Below are 18,351 nucleotides of genomic sequence, written 5' to 3'. Positions count from 1 at the left end.
GAAACGTCGTGACTCTTCACTATAAAGAAGTTGTCATCCATAAAAAACGACGTTTCGAAGTATATTCTTACTTCTTCATCTGATATATTCTCACTTCGTCATCTGATATATTCTCACTTCGTCATCTGATATATTCTCACTTCGTCATCTGATATATTCTTGCTTCATCTGATGAAGAAGTAAGAACACACTTCGAAACGTCGTGACTCTTCACTATAAAGAAGTTGTCATCCATAAAAAACGACGTTTCGAAGTATATTCTTACTTCTTCATCTGATATATTCTCACTTCGTCATCTGATATATTCTCACTTCGTCATCTGATATATTCTCACTTCGTCATCTGATATATTCTTGCTTCACCTGATGAAGAAGTAAGAACACACTTCGAAACGCCGTGACTCTTCACTATAAAGAAGTTGTCATCCATAAAAAACGACGTTTCGAAGTATATTCTTACTTTTTCATCTGATATATTCTCACTTCGTCATCTGATATATTCTCACTTCGTCATCTGATATATTCTCACTTCGTCATCTGATATATTCTTGCTTCATCTGATGAAGAAGTAAGAACACACTTCGAAACGTGACTCGTCACAGTAAAGAAGGTATCCATAAAAACTCTTGTCTTTAGTTAAGTTAGTCACTGCAAAGTTGTGACTATGAAAAACATGCCCTTGTTTCTAAGAGAACCACCATCTACACGCTAAAGGTTTAGTAGTAAGTGTACATTTGTGTTCTGCAAACTGAGGCTGAATTGCTTTAGAAAGTTCCTGTGCATTTTTCATTTTGACTGGACAAAGTTAGCTCAATTTCACTAATGTGGAGTTACCCTGGCACAAACGAGATAATTGACCGAAGTCCACATTTCACCATTGCTGAATATATTTGGATGGATAATGTGTCGATGTGCTGTCCAGTGAAATATTGTCCTTTATCAACATGGTGATTTCGGTTTCGATTTCAGGATTTGAAGTGCATGCGTACATTGTTTGACAGATATCTTCAAAATCTTTTCATACTTTCAGAACCCAATTTAATTAACCAACACCTCTCAGTGGCACTGCTTTTGCCCCCTTAATTGTGCAATACCTTACCCCATGTGGATACTGGGCACACTGAATAAACCATCAGCAAGGGAGGTCACTCATTTGGAAGAACATAACCATCTCATCTTGAAGAACATAACCATCTCTCTTAGCGCTAAGACTGCCGTAAGTGCCATACATTAACATGAACTTACGACTATCTTAGTGCTAAGAAAGCTTTGAAAATCTAGGCCCTGGTATGCAATGTGGAATTAGGCAGTTGGAAAGACATGAGCTAACAAAAGATAGCGCCACTGGTGCTATTCACAAGGAGTCACAAAGGACAGTACATGTCAGTGATGGAAAGTGTACTCAGGTACCTCTGCTTTAATGAAATTGCTAAATTCCCTTTTAGAATCTCTTGTGACCAGGCAGAAGTAATGAAGCCCTCCATTGCATTGAATATTTAGGAGATAAACATGCATTTATTTAAGTACAGTGATTTATAGGTGTGAATCAGTGATTGGACACCTTTAAACTTCAAACTGTTCATAGGATTACTTACGAAGTTTCAGATCTGAAAACAGTTTGACTGTCCTCTCCTACTCTGATGATCAAGTGGTCTTAAACGGATATGATACTGCCAACAAGCCAATAAAAAGTAAGACTCATGTCATGTTGCAATACACCTTGAGAATGGACCACTTGCTTAGTTGCAGCAAATTCAAGGGTATGTAGAAGGAAGAACAAAAATACAGTTCCAGTGGAAATATTTATGCAATATTTGAAACATATTTGCAAAGTGTACACAACATGCAGATCTTGGGGATATCTCACTCACACATTTCCACTCATCTACATGCCCAGCTTCCACAGTGAAGCACACACTATAAACAGTATATGTACCATACTTCTCTTCAGTCAAATATACACAACTCATATGTTGCAACTCAGACACTATAGTTCCTTATGAGATCTTCTTCTTACTGCAAGACAGCATGCTACCATGACCAGACTGTGTGACTGACTACGGATATTGTGACCTACATGTCAGACCCTTACATGACAGCTAGGATTTTGTAGGACATTGTTCATGCTGTCATCTAAATGCTTGCTGATGGTCATCCTCTCGCCATCTGTTGTCATGGCTCCATACCTGGACACACTGATTGTTTGCTACTTAAAGTGACTACTCCTCCTCATTGTCACCTTCATCTTCAAACATCTGGTCAAACGCCTGGAAGTCTGGGGGTTTGGTCTGACTTTGTTGAGTGTCTGCCTTTTCTTCTGCAAAGTCCAGTCGTATGAGTCCACTCATGAACGCATATCCCACCATTGTGGTGAGTGCAAAGATGGCTGCTAGAACCATATTCCTCTTCTTGTTGGGGAACTCTGCAGCATCAGTGCTTGTGTTCCGACGTTTCTCTTCTGCTTCTTTCTTTCTCTTTGCTTCTTGCTCTAGATAACAGCAAATATTAAGTTACTCATACTTCAGTGCCTTGTATATGCTACAATGTAACAAGCTACTTGACAATCACCCATGATTATCCATTATTATCCTATGCTTCTATCTAAATTCTGTAAACACAATGAAGCAAAGCTTCACACTGAACCCGATTTTTGTCCTGATGCTAAAAACAGTCAAGACAGATGCTGACAAATGTATGGTGGACAATGGTTGAGGGTATTTGTCATAATAAAACAGCTATACTACCCAGGATGATCTAGGATATTAGACAATGTGTGCTGAGATTCTTTGATAGCATTTTACCACTGCCATTGCTGCTATACACCCAATAACTGACATCTTTCAATGACATTGCTGACAGACCCGTTAACAAACACCTTTCAATGACATTGCTGACAGACCCATTAACAAACACCTTTCAATGACACTGCTGACAGACCCGTTAACAAACACCTTTCAATGACATTGCTGACAGACCCATTAACAAACACCTTTCAATGACATTGCTGACAGACCCATTAACAAACACCTTTCAATGACATTGCTGACAGACCCGTTAACAAACACCTTTCAATGACACTACTGACAGACCCGTTAACAAACACCTTTCAATGACATTGTTGACAGACCCGTTAACAAACACCTTTCAATGACATTGCTGACAGACCCATTAACAAACACCTTTCAATGACATTGCTTGCTCACTAATTGTGCAATACTTTCTCCCATGTGGATACTGAGCATGCTGAACATAACACCATCTAGTATGAAATGTGTAATCAGATTAGTCAGTGGGAAAGGTATGATAAATATGACACAAAATACAGCCACTGGGTCCACTTACATCAAGCCTACTTTCAGGGCTGGAGCTGAAGGGAGATAACTCATGAAAATTTATGAGCCATTGGCCCAAACTGCAGAGGTGGAAAAACTGGCTTTCATACACGTGCTTGCACGACACAACAAAGTATTGTGGCAGTCAAAATCCTGACATATACATGTATGTTACACATTTTCTGAGTAAAATACATGTTATGCCTACTTAGCACCATGTGTTAATGACAAGATGAGATTGTATATTACTTAAGGTTGGAATACGTAACATTGCTTGGTTCCACCATTGTTGCTTGAGATGTATACCATCAGCCAGTAACACTCATGGCAACAGAACTGTATCAGTGAGAACAGGATGTCTATTTGTCTGTGGCAGTCTGGTGGTCAATCCTAACACCAGAACATGTCAGTTCTCTTCAGCCCTCGCTTTAATACTATCGAAACAATATCCAGATACATCACAAAGATAAGTACACTTCATGGTTTTTAGACTCTGTGGAGTATTCACTTTACTATGAAGTTATCTGCTCAAATTTGATTAAGGCTACATACATTGCATATATCACCATTTTAGACACATCACTTAATCACCAATTGCAGAGTTTTAATTTTTAATTTAAATCTCGATTTTTCTAACTGGGAGAATTTGAAAAAAATGTATTATTGTCATCACTGGAATTTTTGTTGTTGTTTTGATCAAATCACCAATGATCATTATCAAAGATCGTTGATGACATATCATCATTAGGAATGCTATGGAAAATGTACATGCAGTGGAAACTGTCAAAACCGGCATCTGTCAAATCCAGCAAGTTGTCAACACCGGCTTAAAATCATTTATCGACAGCGTTAAAATCCAGCACATTGTCTACACCGGTTTGTTTCTTCAGTCACAATGAGTGCCTGTTTAGACAACTTCCACTGTAGTAATAGACAACATGGACTCTGGGTGATGAAAGTTTAAGTTTAAGATTTCTTAAAATGTCCTTTAAGGCACCATATCTTTGTAATATGGAACTTGCAACTGTGCTCCCAAATGACTAAAACCACATAGCATTATCATGATCCAGTCCTTTGACATTGCTGTCTGAGTATGATGCAGCTGACCATGGACAAAGGCTGTGGGAGATAGGTGATACTTCCAGGAGTCATCTTCCCTCTATTGGTAGTGTCACGGATCTACCACTCATAACAAGTACTTGAATGATACAACTGGTCATGTTCAAACAGTGCTCATGTTTTTGTCAACGTGGTGTTCAATCATTGGCCGCATGCTCCATAATTAACATAATACTCTTAAGACAAAATTGTTTCTGTCTATCAAAGGTAGATGTTAAGTTAAGCCTTATGTTCTCACTATGTGACAGTTGAAATACCCCAACTGAACCAGAACTAGTGACACAATACTGTTCTAGCATACGGTTCAGTAGAGACAGCTTGCCTATCTGTACCTGGTAACAGGACCAACATAGCAGAGGCTGATGCTTACTCATGGGATACTGCATTGAATATACTGTTACAATACATCTCAACATGGTGACTTATTAAAACAAAAGCTACAACAGAAAATACAAAGATCATTCTATCAAAAACATAAACTTACTTTCTTTAAGTGTCATTTTAGAAGTTGGTATGATGAGGATGAAGACTTTTATGGATAGACAACTTCTTTCTTGGAATGTATGCAATGTTAACAGAGTAGTATAGGGAATAGTGATTCTAAAACACTTTACATATAGGGTGTGCTAAAGCTAAGCAAAGCTAAGCAAAGCTAAGCAAATTGCTTAAGTAGTATAGGGAATAGTGATTCTAAAACACTTTACATATAGGGTGTGCTAAAGCTAAGCAAAGCTAAGCAAAGCTAAGCAAATTGCTTAGCTTTGCTTAGCTTTGCTTAGCTTTAGCACACCCTATATGTAAAGTGTTTTAGAATCACTATTCCCTATACTACTAACAGAGATCAAGGTTATTACAACTCTACAGCTTAGGATCAACTACAGTCCTTTTGAGTCAGAAACGAACTGATGAATTGCACATTTTATCTTTGTACAAAATTGCCACATAAATATGAATAGTACACATCAGATACTAATACCCAATAGCTTTCTAATATTTGAACATTGTCTTTCTCCACCAACAACTTTTGCATTTTCAATGATGATGGTTTCTTGAAAAAACTTTTATTTTATGTGGCAATTTTGTACAAAGATAAAATTTGCAATTCATCGGTTCGTTTCTCACTCAAACAGACTGTAATCAAACCTGGATTTCATCATGATTTATCACAACAAGCCTCATGTCAACATCCTGTACATCAACATCCTCTATTGTATAAACTCCCTGCTATGTATGTATTTCTCCTTGTGCATATGATTTACATCTTTTGCTTGATAACAGTGTTAGACTCGATACCGAAACGTCGCATCCATGCCAAGAAAGAAGTTGTCTATCCATAAAAGTCTTCACTGTATTTATGTACTGCCTGCAGAGAGCACAGAACACTGAATTCTAGATATATCAATGTGGAGATCAACAATACTTAACTGAGCAATTAGACATGGAGCAATGAGAGACTGAGTTAAAATCTGTGTATTGTTACTGTTTGATAAACATAATAACAACTATACATTCACCTACTAAGGCTTTACAACAAAATAAATACCTTCTGGATCTGGAGGGAAATATCTCTGCAGTATTTTGTTGACGTGACTGCACAGATTGTCACAGCCCTTTAAGTGGTTCTGTATTTGGTTGTTTGGTAGAGGTGCCTTCAGTATTGGGGCCAGATAGCCAAACACTAACGCATCCAGTGATGAGGGTCTGTGTGAACAAACAAACACATCAGGCAGGATAGGAAAACATGACAAGTCGTACAGATACATCAGGTCAAGATCATAGGGAGAGGGAAAGCAAGACAGGTGGTAAAGGCAGACACAACAGACACAGGTCACACTCACAAAAGGGACAATAATGGGATCAGTTTGCCATAGCATCAATATTTGTTTCAAGAGATCTTAAATACTATTTAATTTATGTTAACACAATGCCATTAAGTAAAGTAAAGTACAAATTCTAGTACTTTTTTCAGTTGAGTCCCATCCGGGATTTGAACCCGCATCCTCAGAGTCAGGAACCTAATCAGCGGCACACAAAGTCAGCCTCCAAGTACTAGAATTTGTACTTTACTGTGAAAGTGAAATCACAAATATGACATATGTTACTTTTTAATTTACATGTACTTCAATGTACCATCAAGCAAAAGCACATCATTGACAATAAATACAGGCAGTCACGTAACACAGAATTAACATTTCATAATTGAACTCACGTCTTCCCAAAGAAAAACTCCTGATTACCAAGCTTGTATGATAAGTGATTAAGACACTCTTTGGCATCTCTGTAAATCTTCCCTTCTACTTCACTGTCAGTGAGATTCTCCCCTCCTTTAGAAAGGAAGACACGAAGGTTGGCATCCTTCTGTTTCCGACCTGGCACATAGAAATTCAGGGGGAATGGGATGATTCTAGCATACCATGGTCGTGTAAAATCTGTGAATGTCTTTCCATCTATCCACCACAGATGCAACTGCAAGCAGAACAAGGTCAAGGTCACCAAAATTGACTTGTGTCTGTGTAATCCCCCAATGTGGGCCGTCATCATATTTGAAGATATTGGCAACAACACAGTCTATGAAAACTTAGTCTCATTATTATTAGCTACTCTCCTACACTGAGTCGAACAAACCCTATCAGGAGGTCACGTCAGGTAACCTTTAAGATAGACCAATCAGAATGCAGCTTGCTTAACAACAAAAGTTGATACTTTTTTAACTTTTACCTCAATAAGCTTTGTACCTGAATGATTCCGAATGCTATTTTCCACTTGATCACTTCTGGGCGATGCACATTGAGCATGCCACAACAGGGAATAAAACATTCTATGAAAATAGTGTTTCGGCAATATTCAAGAATGTCCGGTTGTGGAAATATTAGCTAATGGTAACCAGGTCAACAGCCACTCCATCGTGTACATACTGGAGGTTAAATATCAGTGTGTCATGCAGATTTTCATTTGTTGAGAAATCAGTTTCAGTGACCAGGGAATTTGTAAGTCCCACCGAATCCTAAACAGTAGCTGTAGTGTGACTGGTTCAATCGGTTTGTCTATCTCACATTTGATTGGACAGTCATAGGTCGCCCAAAGGTTACCTGATACGGCCTCCTATTAGGGTTTGTTAGACTCGGTGTAGGAGAGTAATGAGTAATACTGAGACTAGGTTTACTCAGACTGGCGTAAAACAGTGCATGAAATATCATTTAACAAGAGTTTGAAAAGTGGTAAGATTGTCATAATGACCTTGAAAATAAAATCAATTTCACCAAAATTGACTGGTGTCTGCATAAAACATCAATGAAGGCTGTCACCACGTGTGAAGATACTGAGTACAACATTTCATGAGATATTGTCTCAACTTGGGATGTACATGCAGATGCTGCTGGGTACATGTCTGAATACATTCCATGCTGGGGACAACAAAACTGTCAACAGCATGAAAAATATTGATAACATATGGCATTAACACATGACATTTACCTTGTTACCAATATATGTATCAGTGAAACAGAAGCCTACCCCACAGAGCGTGACATTTGTCACAACTATGAAACATAAATTTGTAAATATAAATGTTTAGTTTGGAATTTTGACTGACATTTTGTATCGGTGACAAAGACCATTTGTCATTTCATTGTAAAATGTTTGTATAGCATAGGTTTATAGACATGCTGCAATATGGCAGAAAGATCACTTTATCTTTTCATGTTTTCTTATTTCCCATAACATGTTTTGTGATTTTAGGGTCATTGATACGGTTTCTAACTATTCATTACCTTCTTTTAAACTCTGATTCTCTAGGCAATTATTTCATATTTAGATTTTAAAAAATACACAAAATAATACTGTGAATGGGTGAGTGAGCTTAGTTTTATGCTACACTCAGCCATACTCCAGCTATATGGTGGTGGTCTGTAAATAATGTCAGACAATCCAGTGATCAACAACATGAACATCGATCTGCACAACTGGGAACTGATGACATGAGTCAACCAAGTAAGCTGAAGAATTGTTCTACCCTGCATCTTCACGGATACTGCTGTGAATGGTGATTTCGTAATGCGTCCAAAATAGCAAGATTTGAAAAGCATGTTGTTTCAGTAATTTTGCCATCCCTACAATGAAAGGATGATATTACAGACAAAGGAATTCCCAATATTTATCACTATCCTATGAATGAAAAACTGGCACAAAAAGGTCAATAAAAAGGTCTAAGCTTCATAAAAAATATCAGCTGCTCACAATGATCATGACTGGGGTGGTGGAGTGGGGGGATGAGATCCCGGCAGTCTCTGTACACTATAAGTTGTTCATCGATCACAGGTTGAGGTACCCTCGACCATGGAAGGGCTCAGGGAACACAGACAAACACCGAGCATACCACAACCCATGGTCCCTGAGGCACCAGTGAACAATGTAATTATCTTACTCAAAACGTCAATGTTAATTTTGAAATGTTTGAAGCATGGGTAGTGGATCGTACACTTCAGTCAAACTGTGTGAATCAAACGATTCAAATCTTGCATGTTGCTGTTTTTCCCTGTAGGTATTGTCTTAGTAAAGTCGCCGGAATGTAATTCCCATTCTTAACCTTCACAGGGACTACATTTGAATGTTTTGTCGAAATTTATTTATTGGAAATAGAGTCAAATGTGTTCATAGCCATTGCTAAATTTTGCAGACAACACAGAGTTGAGTTATCCTCCTTGCATTGATTTCCATTTGCGAAACATTGGTAATTTCCATGCATCATGCGTCATGTAATATTAATCGAGATGAAAACGTAACTATCATGAAGTTCTGAATGAGTTGCTATTGGCAGTGGGGTGGATTGCTTTACGACATAACCTTGCTTGTATTGTACAATACATCTCACTTGTGCACATGTTCTCTCAGTCTCAGTAAACTTATCCTCAGTATTTTTCGTTACACTCCACCACTGAGTCTAACAAAACCTTATGGGAGGTCGCGTCAGGTTTTGAGATTGACCAATCAGAACACAGCTTACCAAATCATGAAAGTGGACATTCGCACATAACTTTTGAACCTTTTATCTCGAAAAAGTTCGTATCCGAACGATTCTGAATGCCATTTAGCGTACGCTCCCTTCCGGGTGATACCCAGGGTGTACGTACAACCATGACAACGGTGAGTAAAAGGTCGCTGAAAATAGTGTTTTTGGCAATATTCAAGGATGTCATCTTGTGGAAATATTAGCTAATGGTAACCATGTCAACAGAAACCCCAAAGCGTATATACTGCAGATCAAGTAACTGTATTTACATGCAGATTTTTGTTTGTGGAGAGATCTGTGTCAGTGACCTGAATATTGTGAAAGTCCCCCGATTTCTAAATAGTAGCTGTTGTCTGATTGGTTAAATCTATTTAACCATCTCATGTTTGATTGGACGGTCACTGGTTGCTCAAAGGCTACCTGACGTGACCTTCTACTAGGTTTTGTTAGACTCAGTGGTGGAATGTAACAAAATACACTGAGACTAAGTTTACTTAGACTGCATGTTCCCTGAGCCTGAAGAGCAAGGGGAACAAAAACAAACATCGATAATACATCAACCCATGGGCTCCGAAGGGCTAGTGAACAACATATTTATCTTACCAAATGCCTCAACAGTTTTGAACTGTTTGGAAGCATGGGTATTGGTATTGGATTGTACACTTCAGCCAACCTGTGTGAATCAAGAGATCTGAATCTTGCATCTTGCTGTTTTTCCCTGCAGGTATTTTCTCAGTAAAATCACCATGGTGTAATTCCCTCTCTTTAATATTCACAGGGATTACATATGAATGTTTTGTCAAAATTTATTTATTAGAAGGCAAATCTTTTCACAGCTTTTTTTTTTTATCAGGTAAATGTTTCTGTTGTTTTATGTTATTGTCAATATATTCTTTCAGTTTCAACCAGAATGTTTTCACACATTCCCATTCCCAATAAATATGTATCAAATTTTCAGACACTAAGTTACAAAAAGAGCAAAGTTCATCATCAACTAATTTCATTTTCAGTAATTCTTTTTTTGTGTATATATTCTTATTAATAAATTTAAACTGAAAGTCAATCAAGTTAGTATCTTTTCACAGCTGTTGCTAGCTCTTTCCAAGACAAAAAGAACAAATTTAGTTATCTCCCTTCCATTGATTTGCATTTGTAAATCATCGGTAATTTCTGTGCACCATGCATGATTCTATTTGAGATACAGAAGTACTACCACACAGTACCAAATGAGTTGCCAGTGGCAGCAGGGTACATTGAAAACAACTGATGTGCACTTATCCAATCAGAAAGCAATATTTATGTGTGTTGTAAGATAATGACTTGTAAAGTAATGTAACTGACTTACAACAGCTGGCAATAGTTTTTCTTCCAGCAGTGAGGAGAAAGCTATCACATCAGCACTCTGTTTGTTGGACAGTTCAAAATCTGAACCCCAGTTCTGAAAAAGAGTATACAGAAAGTATACTAAACAACCATTTTCATTACACGATATAATGATTGGTACGAAATGAGTGAAAGCAAGTTTGATACTATATCTTTCATGAGTTTAGTGAAAATGTTATGGCATGGAAGCAAGTTAAGTATTCTGTTTATTACTCTCCAACATAAACTGATGGAAACTGCGGCTCTCAGCTCTCAATATGATGACTCTCAGCTTTCCATGAGTCAAACAAGGTCTAGTACTACTGCGAAAGCGGCATTGGCATTGTGACATCATAACTGTGAACCCTTATGACGTCATACTTCTAGCGGGATTACATCAGTGTAATATTGCCGTAAAAATATTACATTGCAGTATGTGGGAGTAAAAAGCGAGAACCTGAATCATATCATCCACCTTGTGCAAGTCAATCACATTTCCACTATTCCAGCAATATCACAGCATGAAATCGGTGGAAAAGAAAGATCTTATTTACATACTACATTGATCACACCGTTTATTTGGTCTGCTCAGAATCTGTATGCAATAATTCCTTTCTGTATGCACTCATATTCAAATAAAATCTAATACGCTCTATTAATGTAATTTTCTGAATAAACTTGATATCTTATACTTATCCTGACCCTTGCTTAATTGCTTGTCTCTCTCTTCTATCTGAAAGTTAATGGAACACTTGAAATCACCTGAAGTTCCTTTTCTTCAAAAGAGGACATATAATCACACTCACCCACAGGTAGCTTCCCTTTCCTATATGTTTGGGTACCAGTATTGGTCACACGACTGGCCATATTTGTCTCTCTCTCTCTGAAACATCGTAGCCCAAACACAAGGATATACAGGAAAATCCAGATCCCATGATGGGGAGTTTGAAAGGGTTTACCTCATGAGTCAGGATAAGCATAATATATTAATTTTATTCAGTGAAAGAGTGAGTTTAGTTTTACTCCACACTCAGCAATATTCCAGCTATATGTCGGTGGTCTGTAAATAATTGAGTCTGGACCAGACAATGCAGTGATCAACAACATGAGCATCGATCTGTGCAATTGGGAGCTGATGACGTGTCAACCAAGTCAACGAGCCTGACCACCCGATCCCGTTAGTCACCTCTTGTGACAAGCATAGTCGCCTTTTATGACAAACATGGGTTGCTGAAGGCCTATAGTTTTATTCCGAAAATTACATACTTTTTCTTTTTACTTCAAAAGTCCTGAATATACCCCCAAGGAACTAAAAGGGCACTGTAATTCTCCTGTTTCTTCGTCTCAGGTGTATCCACACCGTCAAATTATTATGTGTGGTCATATAACTAGCGTTGCTAACTAGGTGTATATGTATATCGTACCTTTTTACTAGATGCGTTCTGCCAAGTTACAACAAATGTACCACAAATTATCCAAATACGATCACTTATGCTAGTCATGGACTCTCAACCAACAACCTTGTTAGGTATCAACAAGTCAAATGATAAGCACCTGATAAGGGTGAGCTACGGGAACAACTAGAGGTGGATTGCTTCAGCCATTCAGAACCTTATTTTCAGCGACTTGACTGTCTACCACCTGTAGGGTCCGAGTCTCTACACCAGGTAGTCCTGTTGTTCCCTGACGAATGACGAAAGGAGCTATGACCTCCTCCATTGCTGGAAAGCTTTCTGTCTCTTGCCTTTTGAACTCCTCTTAACTTTGACTTGTTGGAGTAATGATGCTGGCGAATGACAGCAGCCAAAGTATCAACAGACGTAATCATCATAACTTCACTGGACTCCTGCATGACTGATCTACCAACTTCCTCAATTCCTCACTAAAGATGGAAGGTGCAGACTAAGAGGATCAAAGTAAATGCTTGGTGAATCTGTCACTCCAGTTGCAAGATGATAAAGGTCCATGTCTTCTCAACAGAGATAATCCTGCTGATGTAGATGCAAGGTGCTCCAATATAAATTGCTGATTCTTTTTCTGTGTCAGAAGGGCTGACAAAATCATCCGGTCCTCTTGTGAACTTGAATTCTTTAATCTAGATATCAATGCTTCATTAATAGCTCTAGATCTACCCAGACCATAAAAGGTACAACGAGTAGTGGTGTCTAGTTAGGCTAACTTCTTGTCATCCACTATAAAGATTTAATAAGAGTGTCATTGACAAGTTTATAGTCTTCATCACTCCTTGGAACCTATGTGATGGGTTCCATGTGGTGTAAAGGAAACATTTTTGGGTTAAAGGGAGGTACATGTTGGTTTTGATACTTCGTAGCTTGTTGGAGGCTGCGCTGAGACTGTTTGGTACTTTGGAGATAGGATCGATGGGATGTACTGTGAATATGTCAAATTCCTCAATAACCATCTATAAGTGAAAGCTTTGTTAAGATTCCTTTGACGAAGAATCTAAATCCAATCTAGTAGCTATCCAAAAAGTTACTTCAACATAGGAGAAAATAACTTCCACGTCTTCATTCGAGAATCTACCTAGGAGCTGTGACAACGAATATCCCTGCAGTGATGTATAATCATGCAACCTCCATGTCTGAATCTCTCCTTGTGATTATATATCCTCCAGGAGTGAATCTTCAGAAAGTAATTCCTTAAACGCATGCGCTAATGCGCTCAGTTGGTCAGGACCTCCTACATCTGCGTGAAGATTGATCCATCTTTGAGAATTCCTCCTGCTGTGATGGGTACCTGCGTGCAGGTGTACGTTCTTCTCAAACTAAGGGTGAACATGATGCATAATGCTGTCAACGATGACAAGGAGATGCAGGGAGAATCCTTCCTTCTGTGATGTTAATAAATAGTAGAATCTCCTCCTTGAGAACTACTGCATCGTACATTTTTTACACATACAATTAAATATACAGAATGAAAACCATGTACAGCAAATTTCAGATAATAATCCAAAAGAACAGGAGAAAAAGTGCTGTATAGGGACCCCAAGTCTCCTACACAACCTTCCTGTTGGGCAAAGGAGGAGAGAGTGGCAAATATGGCTGATCATATGACCAATATTGGCACCAAAAACATACAGGAAAGTGAGGCTGCCTGTGGGTGAGTGTGATTATACATCAAGGGAACTTCCAAGGATTTCAGATGTTCCACTAACTCTTGAACGGAAGTGGGAGACAAGCAAATAAGCATGAGTCAAGATAAGAAAAAATAAGTTCAACAATATTCTCAAAAGAATATCAGTCACAGTAAAAATTTACCTACATACCTTTTTACGCAGAAAACTGAGTATTTCTGCAACTTTTGTCTCAGTGACACCTTTATGCTTTAGCATGGGGAACTCTCCTGCAGAAAGGATGCATGGTTTTATGTATCACATGTGAATCTTAGCAATGATCAATACTTCCTACATAAAATAATTAGATCACTATGATAGTTTGGTACATAAAGTGTCAAATATGCAGACTTACAAAAACATATTATAGTATGATCATGTACACACAGCACTGTTAATGTTAGTGTCACTGGAATTTGAAGAAATGAATATTCATAAATGGTTTTTACTTGAACTAGGGTATTATTTATTAAAATGAGATATTGGTGGGCTCATTGTAATTTGTAGCCTCAGAGACATACTTGATCAGTTAAAACATATAGTAGCAAATACCTGAAGGGGACCTGAAAGTATTTCCTGTCTTTCTCACTCGCACAGGAACACCAGAAAATCTACAGTAGGCCTGCACAATGAAAAACATAATGTAACCAAAACAAGCTAGACATGATCAACAAGAAATCAGTTTCAGGGATTCACACATTGCTGCATACGGCAAGTGATAAATTGAAGAAATTATTCTTTACTTCTATCTTGTGAATGTTCTGTGTTTGACCTGTTTTTTTATTTATTTTTTTAATGCATGGGTGAATGGTTGATTTATTTACATTATATTCAGGGTCACTTACTTCTTGGGTATACCAAGAAATAGTGTTACTGGAACTGCATTGGGCACTGTGATCTCTACAAATCAGTTCATGTGCATGCTGGTATGTCAACATATATATATTACACCTTATTTTTCATGCGATATTCACAGTTGCCACCGTATCACACAAAAATATTGATAAAATTGATTGGCACAGAAATTCACAATGAGGCTGTGACCTCCTTCAGCAGTACTTTCCATTATTGGAAAGCAAAGTTTTATTTAATAATTTATCTTAAGTACATTTTGACAATGGAAATCCCTTCACTAACATCTATAGTACTGTCTCAAATAAAAAAAAAAAGAAAACAACAACATTTCTTCACATTTATCTCCACAATTTATGCAGTTGATATGTGAAAGTGTGAACTATCTGTTACACTAAGTTCAGCCTAACTGAAGCGCAACTCGTGGTACATCTGACCGTTCTTCGCCTCCATTACCCCTGCCAGCTTCTGGTTCAAAGCAGTGAAGGAACAAGTTATTATTCCGTATGGAATACTTTAAGAGTTACCTCCCATGCTTCATACGCCCACTACGCCAGACGTGTGTTTATTGTAGAATAAACGTTACAAAAGATCTAAGAGTAACGCCGACACTTAAAGGGGCACTGATGCAGAGCAATTTCCATGGACTGGTGTAAAGTTTTGCCATTGTTTTTCTCCCGCGAGTACCCAGATAATATTCCAGAATTCTTGACTAGTTCGTGACCTCTGCTGCGCAGTCTGTATGTGAAATTGAGAGTTTAATTATAGACAGATCAACTAAGAGGAAGTCAGTTTTACTTCATTACAAATGTATTATGAAAACAAATGAAACACTTTGAAGGTTAATCATCTGTCATTGGTAGAAGTGGTAAAAAACTATTAGGACGGAAAAATAACGAAGCCAATGTACGACTCTGTATTTTGTCTCATAACCCTAATTAGTTTATTGTCATATTTGTATGCTTTTGAAAATTAATAAAAACAACATACGGTCTGCTTTTACTTATAGTAAATTTCTAACATGACAGCAAGATTTATACATAGTATAGACTGCCAATGTGGATCTTATTTCACACACGCCCTATGCGCCATCTAGTGTGTGTTTTCTGTCAAGTAGATTCTGCTGAATGCTACAACAAATAAATTAAAACAAAATGCAAATAATGAATGTAAAACAGACTAATTTTATAGCAACAATGTCAGGTTACTACCTTGTTCAGGAATGTATCCATCAATATCCACATAACAGAACGATATTCCATTCATCTGCAGCTGGTAAATAATCCTGCTCTGTGTCGTGTGTCTTACAACAGTCTAATTTGTGAAAAAGTAACACATTGTTTCATGTCTTTCACATTGGTGAAAACCCGAAAAACCTCTCCTTGGTCACCCAAGACAGAACACCTGGCAACTAATTGTATGATGTCCACTATTCTAAGTAATTTAGTTAACCAATAATGAGCAATCAATCAACGCAAGGGTGGCTAATTAATTCTTTGAAGGGAGGATGTTGTTTTCACACTCGTACTTTACAACAGGGTGTAGTCAGCATAGATTAGTACATCTACACACACTGCCCTTTGACAAATCCGCTGTAGAAGATAAAAGTAATTAATCAATCAGTGTGTTATCGGTTAATCCTTTGATCGATGTTTGTTTTTGTAACCCAGCTGATAAACCCTCTTGCATCACTTACATGCACATATTGCATAACATACAATACATTTGCCATTACAGACCTTAATTTATAATTTTGAGTATTTACTTTAGACAGGTGAAATGCCAAATGGGAACCTTTGTTAAGTAACCTGAGTGGTGTTACTACTAATTATACCTGTTATAAATTCATTAACTGACCATCAAAAGAATGATGACAAATAACAAGTGTAGGTTTACACCATCAAACGCAAGTTACAGCAAGGAATATGTAATATCTGTGTCGCATGCAGCCTGAAAACACTTAACACTTTTCTGAGGATACCAACGGAACTTCGTTACATAAAGAATACATACAGGCATTTGCTGTGTACTTGAGTCAACAGGTGTAATAAGGGTTTTTTTTACGTAAGAAGATTTTCAGATTTCTCTACCAAAGCCAAATTATTCGTTTTAGTTTACGAATTCAAATAAATCAACTGTGTGCTTTTATCATCATAAATAATAAACCAGGGTAGTTACCACAGCAACCAAAATTTACGTATGATATTTGCTATCACAGCTGAACCAACACTCAAAACTATCTATATATAAAGCTTTGCAATCTTTCAGACTGAAACAAATGGCTTGCTATGTGCCTGTAGACCTCATATTTTTCACATAACATGATTAAATATCAAGGTTAAAAACACAGAAATAGGATCAAATTGGACCAGTCACTATACCATCCAAGCATCCGAAAAAAAACTACACTGCTGGGATATTTTGTTACGATCAGACAAGGAATACCATGGGTATTTTTAGATAATGGCATGTGATGGGCATCCGGCCTCCTGACTGTTTAGGTGAAGAAATTCTGCTAATATGGACTGGAGCCAGTCCCTTTGTCCATCATGGTCGAGGGAGTGGGTGCTGACCAATTTGCAGTTTGGTTTCGTAATTAGACAGTTGGCGAGAAGTATTATTCGCTCCGCATCAGTGCCCCTTTAAGACAAATACAATCATGATAAAATTAGGCAATATGGTATATCTTCATAATTTCTACTTATTCTTGTTCCTTCACTCCGTTGAGCCCGAAACTGGCAGGGGTAATGGAGGCGAAGAATGAACTGAATACCACGAGTGGGTAAACATATAGTGGGTACATTACCCACATGGGCCAAATCTAATCTGAAGCTCTGTTATTGTTGCACAACTTTTGCTATTGACATCACACAACACACTTCCCTCTCATTCTCAAACTTTGTCACTGCATATATTATGGTTTCCGTGTAGAGTGAAATTAAAGCAGAAATATTCTTTGACTTCATTAAATTCATTCATTAGCCCTCATTCAGACCTAGACTAGTGACAATACCAAGTTACTGGCTTCAAGTGAGTGCAAGAAACATTAATCAAGCTGTCTCGGCACATTTTAAGCAAGTTTAGCAAGTGTGGATTCAGACCTTCAGTTGAATGATCTCGGTCACGTGAAGACATTGATAAAACAGTTAGAGAATTTTACAAAAATGGTCCAACATGTAGTAAGGGATAATATGACGTACTAGCACTGCAAGACAGTTTGGATCAACGGAAGGGAGACCCCAATCTCCCTTCCACACTTGAAGTTCAAGAACATCGTCAGACATTTTGAAAGATGTGGTCCGAAAGATGTAACATAACTTCCGGTAGGGGCGGAATAATTCTTGTTGGTGTCAGATTATACTTAGTAACATTAAAATATGGTGGAGACATCGTGAAAAAATGAAAACACGTATTCACGCGATTCTATTAAAACTGAATGATTCGTGTCCTGAGCGCTAAATACGTCGTATGGAAATACAAATTATTTGCTTAGCGGTATCACTTCCGGGTCACATAGGTGTGTGTTGTCAGGCGCTGACAGGCTCG

At 37.8% G+C, this 18,351-nt stretch overlaps 1 protein-coding gene across 1 annotated transcript; it reads right to left on the bottom strand.

Moving 5' to 3' along the window:
* Positions 1 to 1,787: 1,787 nt before the first annotated feature.
* On the bottom strand, positions 1,788 to 18,148 carry LOC137278123 (metaxin-1-like). The gene is made up of 7 exons (XM_067810265.1): positions 18,006 to 18,148; positions 14,506 to 14,575; positions 14,107 to 14,183; positions 10,804 to 10,896; positions 6,660 to 6,916; positions 5,994 to 6,151; positions 1,788 to 2,487 (listed from the first exon to the last, which is right to left on the bottom strand). The coding sequence occupies exons 1-7, from the start codon at positions 18,087 to 18,089 to the stop codon at positions 2,219 to 2,221; spliced, it is 1,008 nt and encodes a 335-aa protein (XP_067666366.1). The 5' UTR covers positions 18,090 to 18,148; the 3' UTR covers positions 1,788 to 2,218.
* Positions 18,149 to 18,351: the final 203 nt, after the last annotated feature.

The sequence above is a fragment of the Haliotis asinina genome, chromosome 3, assembly GCF_037392515.1.
Source record: "Haliotis asinina isolate JCU_RB_2024 chromosome 3, JCU_Hal_asi_v2, whole genome shotgun sequence".
NCBI lineage: Eukaryota > Metazoa > Mollusca > Gastropoda > Lepetellida > Haliotidae > Haliotis > Haliotis asinina.
The sequence above is the reverse complement of the archived record's forward strand: the minus strand, read 5'-3'. Positions and strand labels throughout refer to the sequence as shown.

Coding starts and splice junctions, on each gene's coding strand:
- LOC137278123 (XM_067810265.1), bottom strand. CDS start 18,089: ATGTCTGACGATGTTCTTGAACTTCAAGTGTGGAAGGGAGATTGGGGT. Junction 10,897..14,106: donor TCAGTTTTCTGCGTAAAAAG/GTATGTAGGTAA, acceptor ACTCTTTTTCAG/AACTGGGGTTCAGATTTTGA. Junction 2,488..5,993: donor TTTCCCTCCAGATCCAGAAG/GTATTTATTTTG, acceptor GCTGTTATCTAG/AGCAAGAAGCAAAGAGAAAG.